The following is a 12110-nucleotide window of genomic DNA, read 5'->3' as shown; positions in this document are numbered from 1 at the left end:
AGCTGCATATTATGTCTTTACTACAATTCAAGAATAGAAGTCAGCACTGAGATGTTATATTACATTTAGTTGTTAAATTCAACATACGCTTCTTACTCTGAAAAACAAACTGAGGGTTCTAGAGGGGAGGGGGGTGGGAGGATGGGTTAGCCTGGTGGTGGGTACTGAGGAGGGCACGTTCTGCATGGAGCACTGGGTGTTATGCACAAACAATGAATCATGGAACACTTCATCTAAAACTAATGATGTAATGTATGGGGATTAACATAAGAATAAAAAAAAAATTAAAAAAAAAAAAAATTCAACATACGCTTCTTAACAAATCTGTGTTTTTCTTGATTGAAGATCATAAAAATTAAAAATCAAATTGGAATAACTTGGAGATGTAGTCTAATTTCCTTCTAGTAGGGCTAGTATTTACCAACTATTCTTGTGAAAGGATCGGCAATAGAAACAAAATGAAACATGTATTTGAACATTCTCATGTTATTATAAAAAGCATAAATAGAATACATACCGGGTTTAGAAGGATCGTGAGGAAAAGTTCACCTCCTCTGATACTTTTATCCAATTCTTGGGGTCCTCCTGGATATTCTTTGTAGAAAATAGTGTGGGTGAACAATCCGCAGGTCTGTCGAGGGAGGACCTGAGGAAAAGGGGGGAAAGCAGCATATGCATTACTTAATTAAGAGCTCCCCCACTGTCTCATGACCTCAGAGTCTGCAAATTATCATTTCCTGTTGGAGTTTCTCCTTGGCTGCTAAAGTCAAATCTTACTGAAATCAAGACCTGGTGTTGGTGTAAGTACGTAAATACTAAGGAGTTGCCAAATCAAAGCTATAGGACATATAGGCTAAAGCATTTTCACAAAGTGCTATAAATCTCACCCACCAGCTGAGTTATGTTAAAGGACTGCCAAAAAATAAAAGTCTTCCTGGGATTAATTTAATTTAAATGTAGAGATTCTCCAAAGTTACATTTTTCATGGGATTGGGCCATTACTCTGCTTGCTTCTGAAATACAATCTTTCATGGTACTCAGTTTCTAAGATTCAAAACAGTCCATTTTCATCACTTCTTCCACTTTTATAAATTTTGTTTTTACTACACTCTGATTTTAAATTTTAGTCACAGTAGTAGTCAAACCATCTAATGACTGCTTCTGGTACATTCTGTGGTTAATTCTGTTATAAATTTGAATGCTCAACAGAGGAAGCAAATAAGTAATTTTATTCCAAAAGTTGATTTTGAATAGTAAACTGTTTATAACCTAATGGAAAAATGCATCCAATTGAACAGAGTATAATTTTATCTATTCTTTGCTTTATGTCTATAATAGTTTGTATTAAATTCAAACTAAGTGGATGCATATAATATTGGTTAAAATGAATGTTTTATTTTATAATAGTCAAATGTTCATGCAACTCAATAAAGGGAAATGGTATTTTCACTCTAATTCAAAATTATATGAGAGCAATTCTTTCCATACCTCCTGGATTTTTACGAATGTCAATACCATTATTTGCATAATGAATAGCTCCATTCAAATCTGAGGCTTTTTAAGGTCTTCTAGTACTGGCTGTGGCTAGGCATGTGTGTTAGTGCCTTTTCTTTGGGTTTTAGATAGTAATTAGATAGATGATGATCTAATAGCAATCTGAACAATGGATTGGGAAGATGTAAATATTTAAAGTAGGAGAACAGTTTGTAGACCCTCGCTACGATCTAGGCAACTGATAATGAGAACATAACCTCAGGCACTGGAATTAGAGATGGACATTTTAAGATGGGCTATTTTATTTCAAAGTGAAGAATACCATATTTTTTTTCATTCCAATGAGTACTTATAAATTACCAGGTAAAACTCATTTGATTCTATTCTCATTTATAGCAACTGATACGCCATTGTTGCATCAGATTATTATATCTGAAAAAAGATATATCTACCTCCATTTTTAGAGAATGCAAGGAAAAGATAGAAGAATAAGAAAAAAAAATCCTAAGATACTCTAAGTGTCTGAAAACCAAAATAAACTGAGTAGATAAGTTTAGTTTTCAGATGCTATTTGTTTGATTCTGTCTGTTGATAGTGTAGTGATTTGGGAGCTATTTTCTTGATCTATGGACTGACATTTTGCCTGGAAAACTCCAAAAGACAAGGAGAAACTCCCAGAAGTATAAGGTCTCCAGACGAAACTTCAATTGAGAAACTGCATGGATGATTTATTTGAAATTCATTTTCAGGATTTTGAGCTTGTCTTAGATTTGGCAAAACCACCCACGGCTTATGAAGCAAGCTACTAGCCAAACAATGTGTTAATGTGTGACCAGTTACCACCGTGGTATGTTAGGAACTTATGATGTTCTGTTAGAGAGCTCTGACGTCATGTCTCGTATTTATTCCACATACAGGTATTGAGAGCCTTCATTACACACAGCAGTATATGCTCACCATGATGTTACTGTGAATGAAGCCCTTTCGGTACCGTGCAGGTTTCAAATGTGGATATTCTTCAGTGCTGGTGACCTGAATGCTCCAGACCTTCTTCCAAGCTTCATACAACTGAATATGGACTGGGTAGACCCCTGAGTGATGTGGTGCCACTGCATAACCCATGTTGATAGGTATTCCGTGTTCCTAAAAGAAAGCGAGAACATCACATGGAGCGTGGGCAATTGAATCCAATTAAAACTGTTTCCATAAGCATTATTTAGTATATGTTGAATTCTATACTAGGTACAAGAAATCCAAAACCTAAGACAGAACTTTTGTCTTTCAACAGCTCATAATCTTACAGAACTCATGGTATCATAGTAAATACTTTGACATGTGGTATGTGGGTGAGTTTAATTCTGAAATTTGAGTACAGGAAGTTTTGGAAGAAGATAGGAATAGAACATGGACTTTCTCCAGATAGAAAAGCAGTGTCGGGGCGCCTGGGTGGCTCAGTTGGTTAGGCGACTGCCTTCGGCTCAGGTCATGATCCTGGAGTCCCGGGATCGAGTCCCGCATCGGGCTCCCTGCTCGGCGGGGGGTCTGCTTCTCCCTCTGACCCTCTTCCCTCTTGTGCTGTCTCTCATTCTCTCTCTCAAATAAATAAATAAAAAATAAATAAAAATAAAATCTTAAAAAAAAAAAAGAAAAGCAGTGTCACTTGAGCAAGTGCCAAATATGAGAGATGGAAGAAGCATGCTGTACGTGTGTGTGTGTGTGTGTGTAACATTGAAGATGACCAGAAAGGTAAGTATGAACTATAAAGTAATGAGCTTTTACTGTTAACTAAGGGATTTGGAATGAATTCCACTTAGATAGTGTAGATAAGGAAGCTCTCTGAGCATGGAGAAACATGATCTGCTCTATGTTTTTGGAAGAAGGACCTAGTGACAACACGTTAAGATGAACTAAAAGTGGGGAGGAAATGAATTAAGTAAGGCTGTGCATTAGAAGTTACTGTAAAATGGTGCAGAGTAGAGGGAACACGGGTACCCAGACTAGACTGATTATTGGTGATCCAATTAAAAGCCAGGGGACAAATGTCATAGGACACCCAGTGATGTTTTGGTTACAGAGGGTAAAAGAAAAGCAAAATTAAGGTTCTTCCTTTGGTTTTGGTTCATACCAATTCAATTTACTTATTATGAAACATACACTTTACTATGAGATGCCTGCCTTGGATAAACAGTTGAGTCTAAAGGAAAACAAATTTAAAATAAGAAAATGGAAAAAAAATGTTGAAGAATGATATTATATTGCAAGGTACATGATACAGATCTGCAGTTTTCTAATTTCTCCTTTTTTATATCTCTCCTTTTAAATGCTTATCTGCTTTATAAGACTCCTTCTAGGATTGAATCTCATCAGTGAGGTTATAAATGATAGTGTACAGTATTATATGAAAGTTGATTGAATCAATAAACAGAACACAAAAGTGTTGACAATTGCCATTTATATTTTCCATTATATGGCACACAGCATAGGAAAAGAATTCAGTCTGGCATAATAAGCAAATGGTGAATGGATCAAATATCTGCAGTGCCTAAGTCACATGCCACACTCAGCTCAGAAGATGGGCCCTAAATATTTTGTAAGGCTCCATCATTTTTCCTTTCATGGAATGACTCTCATCGTTTAGCCAAATTTACCTCTCTTTCACGAAGACGATGTGTTTTCTAACATCTATTACAATAAATGACTCTGTAGAAAGACTGTATTATGAAATCAATGCTATAAAATGAGCTGGAGTCTTTCGCTAGGCACTGGGGAAAATTCATTTCTTGGTGTGTGCAGAAGAAAAATACTTTTCTCAGCTTATATTTTCAATACAAGGCAAGGTTGGGAAAGTTCCATAACGAAACTACTTGGAAGCTGCCAGCAGGGCAGGCAGCTATTGTTATTTTGACACATCACTGGGGAAGACGTACTGGGAAAAGCCTTAGTTTTCTTAGCTTAGTTCCATATTGCCCAGTGAATCATCATCACAAACTGTTCTGAGGAGCGGTATCATCAGGTAGCCAGTGTGGGTGCACTGGGTATGAGATACAGATGAACTTCCTCATGGGAGAAATAATAGGGTTGAGGGTGTTCAAAGCCTTCTATGTGGTAAATAGAACTCACGTGACTATTTAGAGAAGTACTCCTGATTTGCAAGAAAGGAAAAACAATCTGTTATACTCTCATTACTTTGTCGTGATTCATATGGAGTTTTGTAATCATCTTGTTCCATGATTTGCAAAATAACAGTGTATGAATCCTAATAATCTATGCTGATCACTGTCCTAGTCCTCATTTTCTATCCCTGTATAATATGTTATTCCAAATTTGGGACCTAGAACATTAAGGTAAGTATGTAAATGTCCTAGAAACAAAGGGATGAAAAATGAAATCATGAACAGAATTGAAATATCAAACAACTGTATCTCCTCAGGAAAAAAAAAAAGACACTTCAATTTTGACAGGTAGTAAAATGAATTGTAGAACTTTCATGAAAAACCAGAAGGTAAAAAGCAATTGATTTAGTGAGTAGGAAGGAAGGGGCAGTAAAAGGATTTTATTATATTTATTGATTTCTGGGGGCTCAATGTTATACTGCTCATAAGGTCATCTTATCACACTGACAACCAGAGCTCAATCAAAACAGTAAATCACACTAGGTAATTATGAGTTTATGCTTTTTCAATCTCAATGATAACACAAAATGAAAAGTAATTCCCCAGAAACTCTTTTTCTGTTATCAAAAAGCTTGCTGAACTAGAAACCTTCATTCTATACTGTCCAGAGCTTAAAACACCCTTCACAGAGATTTGGTCAACTAAAAAGTGAACTAAATATTATATCTATACAAGATCACAAAAATTACAAAATTTAAAAGACTTGCTAACGTGAATAAAGGAAGCATTTGAAACTATAAGAATAGACATAAAGTGACAGAATAAACTAACTCCAACATGGTATTTATTATTTATTAAAACAACGTCCCTTATAGGACCCAAGATTTCTATGACATTATGGTATGACACCGCAAATATTTAGTTTAACTTGATTAAATCTTCCCAGTTACATTACAGTCTCAGTTGACTAGGAAATGAGATAATGTGGTAATTTACAGACTATATATAAATAGGGTTGCCATTTTTCAAGACCTAGAATAAAATAAAAGGCATTTAACACTAAACATCTAATAGTAACTGAAATGATCTCATTTTATTTTTGTTTAATCATTCTTATTGATCGTATCTGCTTGCAGTTGCTGAGTATCTAATATTCATGAAGTGTTTTCACATTTATGTCTAACGAGATCCTCATAATTACCCTGTGAGGTGGTCCGGATATTATTATCAAATGTGGAAACTGAGGCACAGGGAAGGCAAATGACTTGCTCACATTCCTAAACGTCAGAGCTAAAATTATAACCAAGTCTTCTAAATTCATAGGTTTTTCATTTGCTTTTCTACTAAGTTGCTGCTACTGTGATCCCCACCCAACCCAACCCCAGTTAATGATTGGAAGCACTTTACAAAGAGAATTGACTTCAGTATGTATTTCTGAACTGGAACTCCTATCCACTTGGACTAGTTTTTACTTGGAGAGATTATAAAGCAAAATTCTACATTTCCCAAACTTCTCTGCAGCTATTGGTTTTTATGGAAACACAATTCAGCCAATTAGATGTACTCAGGACATATTTCAGAAGGCAGTAGGTGTGCAAATGCTAAAGCATGGCAGCTCCTGGCCCCTGTTGTTGACACGTGAGGTCGTGAAAACAGGAAGGTTTCCTGGAGCAGTATTTGGTGCCCCATTGCAAGGAGGCAGTGGAAACTTATTGCTTCTGCCCGAGCCCCAGTGGCAGCTTTTGAAGTGGTGTCCCCGCCGTCCTCCTAGGGAACCAGTTCTGTCTGGCTTTGTGAGTCCCCTGAGAAATACAGCCTAGAATCTGCTCCATCAGCCCTTCTAAAGTTTTTGAAGGTGCTTAAATTGCTGAATAAAAACTCCCCCTGCTCTATTTTCAACTTTCTGAGGAACCTCCATACTGTTTTCCAGAGTGGCTGCACCAGTTTACATTCCCATCAACAGTGTAGGAGGGTTCCCCTTTCTCCACATCCTCACCAACATTTGTTGTTTCCTGTCTTGTTAATTTTAATCATTCTGATTGGTGTGAGGTGGTATCTCATTGAGGTTTTGATTTGGATTTCCCTGATGCCGAGCAATGTTGAGCACTTTTTCATGTATCTGTTGGCCATTGGGATGTCTTCTTTGCAGAAATGTCTGTTCATGTCTTCTGCCCATTTCTTGATTGGATCATTTGTTCTTTGGGGGTTGAGTTTGATAAGTTCTTTATAGATTTTGGATACTAGCCCTTTATCTGATACGTCATTTGCAAATATCTTCTCCCATTCTGTCGGTTGTCTTTTGGTTTTGTTGACTGTTTCTTTTGCTGTGCAAAGGCTTTTTATCTTGATGAAGTCCCAATAGTTCATTTTTGCCCTTGCTTCCCTTGCCTTTGGCGATGTTTTTAGGAAGAAGTTGCTGCGGCTGAGGTCGAAGAGGTTGCTGCCTGTGTTCTCCTCTAGGATTTTGATGGACTCCTGTCTCACATTGAGGTCTTTCAACCATTTGGAGTCTATTTTTGTGTGTGGTGTAAGGAAATGGTCCAGTTTCATTCTTCTGCATGTGGCTGTCCAATTTTCCCAACACCATTTGTTGAAGAGACTGTCTTTTTTCCATTGGACATTCTTTCCTGCTTTGTCCATAGAGTTGAGGTTCTATTTCTGGGCTCTCTATTCTGTTCCACTGATCTACCTGTCTGTTTTTGTGCCAGTACCATACTGTCTTGATGATGACAGCTTTGTAATAGAGCCGGAGGTCCGGAATTGTGATGCCGCCAGCTTTGCTTTTCTTTTTCAACATTCCTCTGGCTATTCGGGGTCTTTTCTGGTTCCATACAAATTTTAGGATTATTTGTTCCATTTCTTTGAAAAAAGTGGATGATATTTTGATAGGGATTGCATTAAATGTGTAGATTGCTCTAGCATAAGCCCCAGCAATTGCACTACTGGGTATTTACCCCAAAGATACAAATGTACTGATCCAAAGGGGTACGTGCACCCTGATGTTTATAGCAGCAATGTCCATAATAGCCAAACTATGGCCAAGATGCCCACCGACAGATGAATGGATAAAGAAGAGGTGGTATATATATACAATGGAATATTATGCAGCCATCAAAAAGAGTGAAATCTTGCCATTTGCAACGACGAGGATGGAACTGGAGGGTATTATGCTGAGTTAAATAAGTCAATCAGAAAAAGACATGTATCATATGATCTCACTGTTATGAGGAATTCTTAACCTCAGGAAACAAACTGAGAGTTGCTGGAGTGGTGGGGGGTGGGAGGGATGGGGTGGCTGGGTGATAGACATTGGGGAGGGTATGTGCTATGGTGAGCGCTGTGAATTGTGTAAGACTGTTGAATCACAGACCTGTACCTCTGAAACAAATAATACATTATATGTTAAAGAAAAAAGAAGAAGATAGTAGGAAGGGAAAAATGAAGGGGGGCAATTGGAGGGGGAGACGAACCATGAGAGAGGATGGACTCTGAGAAACAAACTGAGGGTTCTAAGGGGAGGGGGTGGGGGAATGGATTAGCCTGGTGATGGGTATTAAAGAGGGCATGTTCTGCATGGAGCACTGGGTGTTAAGCAAACAATGAATCATGGAACACTACATCAAGAAGTAATGATGTAATGTATGGTGATTAACATAACATAATAAAAAAGAAAAAAAAGAAACTCCCCCTGCTTCAAATAACTCCAAGTGGCTTCTGCCTCTACCACGGAATCCTGACTGATACCAGTAGTTTTTGTCCCTTTGTAATAAGTATGAAAGGTTTAAAGGATTCATACAGGTGTCAGTGGTTTGAATTCTAGGAAAACAGAGGAAGAGTTTGCTAAAGCTCTGTTTAATATTTCTTCAAGAAAACTCATTGATATATGGCAAACACCTATTTGTCTAGTTGGATACTTTCATGTAATAATGTAATATGTATGACTGTTTAATTTTATGTACTGGTCAGCCAGGGGTAATGTACAGAGAAAATAAATATGAGACCAGTTTACTTAAATAATAAATACTACAGGTATTTAACATAGGCCAACATGTGGTGAAACCACATAATGTAGGTAATATAAAGAAGGGGGACAAATTCTATTGAAGGAATGTTGCTCCAGTGGATTAATCTGGATGACCAAAAGTGCCTCTGTGCCAACATGCATTGCAATATTCCTTCAAAATGATAACCACATACTAACAAATAGTCAAAGGGATTTGTAGGTATCACATGCAAATGTAGAGAGGCCCATAGGTTGAACATGAGCAGCACTTTTGAGTTGCATTTTGTGGTCAGTCACTGTAGATATTTTTTAGAAGACCTGATACACCATAGGGAGCCAGAGATAAAAACGAGAAAAATAGGCTCATGGCCATATAGGAGATCCCCAGATCTCCCACAAACAGTTGGACAGAAACCTGAAGAGTAGATGGAGGTCTTGATACAGGAATGATGAAGAACCAGACAAATGGTATTTTTCCTATTATTATGTCCTTATGTTTGCATTTCAGGAGATATTGTTTGTAAAAACAGCCCACAATACATTTAGGATAGTTTTATATCCCCAGCACTTAGCAACATGCCTGGTACATTGTTGGTATTTAATAAATATTTTTAAAGGAAGTGATAAGTAAAAAAAGTTATTAAATTAATCATAGATATTTAATGAATGACTATAAAAGGAAAATATGTAAAATAATGACTGCATATATGAATACACTTCATTTCCTTCAGTAACAATATAATGCATTAAACAATATCCTGTTGAACTTGAAGTATTGATTTGTACACCCATATACACAACTTCTAGGAACAGCACTAGTGCTAAAGAAAATAGATCTTATTATCTATTTTTCCTTTTAATAAGGACTTGGAATCATATTGTCAACTTTGAGGATGACCCTAGGATTATTGATTTTCCACTGTGTTTTGGGAACCGAAATTGTCTTCTGTTTTCATAAATGATAAAAGCAATGACTGTGTGACCCTGGAAATTGGCTGGGTCAATCCTGACACTTTTTGGACTGAAGCCTAGTATATGGTGACAAATCTCTGGAGAGCTCTGTGTTACAAATGGATTTTTCTTTTGAAAAAGAAATAGCATAACAATGGTGTTGCTTGTTTAGTGTGAACTTTCTGATCCTAAGTAGAGCCATTTTGAGCAATTGAGACTCATCCCTTTAATATTCTTGATCCTGCTGAAGGTCTACTTTGTTGCCTAAATGGAACTAACAGAAAAACTTAAATCTTCATTCACACTGTATGAAATGTAGTTGATCAGGCATTTACATTGTTAATTTTTGTGGTTAGAATTCTTTATTGATAATCAAAATGTTCAATACACTTTGGTTCATTAATTTCCTTTATTCAATACATATTTATTATATACATGATGTATTATAAACCATTCTAGGTGCTGAAAATATATCAATCAACAAAACAGGCAGAGATCTTTGCCATCAGGAAGCATATATTTTAATGGGATGAGACCAAGATTACACAAAATAAGTAGTTAAGTTGTACAGTATATTAGAAGATGCTAAGAGCTACAGAGAGAAATAAAGCAGAGAAAAGGGGAGGTTTGAAGGGATATGGGTTGCAATATTAAATAGGTTATTCAGGAGGGCTTCCTAGGGCAGCTAATATTTTGAATCAAGATCTGAAGTTGTGAGAAATTAAGCCATACAGATAACTTGGGGGAGGAGGTGACAGTACATACATTACTCTGAGTTAAAAGCTCCTCAGGTACTTTTTAGGACGAATAAGAATTCAATTGTTTTTTGGAGTGGAATTAGTAAAGGGGGAGAGTCATAAGAGGTGATGTCAAGAGTCAGGGTTGCTGCAAATAACCTTACAAGTTATTTACTGAACAACTCCAAGGGGCACTATTCACATTGATCATGTTTTCATGGAAGCTCTATAATGCAGCATCACTGCAGAGAAGGAATAGGTGTGGATCATTTAGGTCCTGGATATATTGTGGAGTCACAGGATTGGATGATTGATTGACTAGAAAACATGAGAGAAATGCTCAACTAACAGGATAGGGTTTCCATCGAGTGAGACTGGGAAGTTAAAACAGGTTTTGGGGAGAAAGATAGGACATATGTTTGACATTAGACATCCAACTGGGTATGTCAGATAGGAAGTCAAATAAACAAGTTTAGGATTCAGAGGAGAGAGTTCAGCTGGAGATCTAAATTTGGTGAGTTATCAATACACAAATTTTATTTAGAGTCATAAGACTCATTAAGATCATTAACAGAATGAATGCATAAATAGAGAAGAAGTCTAAGGATAGATCTTTGGGGCATTTAACATTACAAAGTCAGGGAGAAGAGAAGAAATCCAGGAAATATACTGAGAAAGAGAGTATCAAGTGAGACTGGAGGAATACTGGGAACCCACAACAAAATGAGAGCCAACTGAAGAAGTGTTTGATAAAAGAGTCTGAATGTCAAGTGCTGTTAATAGATGAAGTTAAATGAGAAACTAAGAATTGCCCATTGGTTTTACTATTGGACATGCACTGGTGAACCGGATAAGAGTTCAGACGGACAGGTGAAGGGAAAGCACATCAGAATGAATTTAAGAGAGAATGGGGGGACCTGCAATGGAGACAGTGAGTATTAATAACTATTTCAAGAAGTTTTGCTAAAATGGAGAGTCTAGAAATGGTGCCGTAGCTGGAGGGAGCAGCAAACCTAAGCGCAAGGTTACCTAAAGATGGGAGTAATAGTAGTATGTTTGTACAGAGAGGGAAATGATTTAAGAGAGAGGGGAGAATTGCTGGAATAATGCTCTTGAACAGTTGGAATGGGGTGGGATTGAGCGCAAAAGTGGAGAATTTGGCCTTTGTGTTTCTAGTTCTTTTATTCATCGTTTTAAGGCAGAAGCCAAGATTGTGTGCTTCCCTCATGGGATGCCAGTCCACAATTTATATTTATGTTATTATTAACACAGCTTATGTTAATAAGTGGTAACAATATATTCCACAAGCTTTTACTAAATAGTAATGGCCACTGAGTAATTGTCTGTAAAGATTATTATAATTATATATTTTTTCTGTGACTACGTTAAATCATACCTATTATTATATTTTCATTTTGTTATCATCATGTTGAAGGGCTAGTTGTAGTAATGGGAGCATGTGGAAGTCCCCCCCCTTTTTTTTTTTAAGATTTTACTTATTTGTTTTGAGAGAGAGAGAGAGACAGAACGCAAGTGAGAGAAAGAGTGCACGAGCAGGGGGGAGGCGCAGAGGAAGAGGGACAAGCGGACTCCCCAGTGAACAGGGAGCCTGATATGCGGCTTGATCCCAGAACACTGGGATCATGATCTCAGCCAAAGGCAGATGCTTAACTGAGTCACGCAGGCACCCCTGGAAGTTTCCTTCTAATTTATTGTTTTTTTTTTTTCCAGTGAAATAAGATCATCAGCTGAGAATGAGGATGGGGGAGATGTGAAGCAGTTTGCAGAGACGATGCAACAGTGGCCTAGGAG

At 37.2% G+C, this 12110-nt stretch overlaps 1 protein-coding gene across 1 annotated transcript in view; it reads right to left on the bottom strand.

Annotated features, from left to right (window-relative positions):
- The window catches only part of LOC110575489 (bifunctional heparan sulfate N-deacetylase/N-sulfotransferase 4), a 258954-nt gene that overhangs the window by 106835 nt on the left and 140009 nt on the right, over positions 1 to 12110 (bottom strand). The window contains exons 4-5 of the mRNA XM_021684468.1: positions 2452 to 2637; positions 518 to 646 (exon numbers count right to left, since the gene is read on the bottom strand). Of these exons, the coding sequence (XP_021540143.1) occupies positions 518 to 646; positions 2452 to 2637 (315 nt within the window). The remainder of the gene's footprint in view (positions 1 to 517; positions 647 to 2451; positions 2638 to 12110) is intronic.

The sequence above is a fragment of the Neomonachus schauinslandi genome, chromosome 2 (genome assembly GCF_002201575.2).
Source record: "Neomonachus schauinslandi chromosome 2, ASM220157v2, whole genome shotgun sequence".
In the NCBI taxonomy this organism is placed as follows: domain Eukaryota; kingdom Metazoa; phylum Chordata; class Mammalia; order Carnivora; family Phocidae; genus Neomonachus; species Neomonachus schauinslandi.
This window is presented reverse-complemented; position numbering and strand designations above follow the sequence as displayed.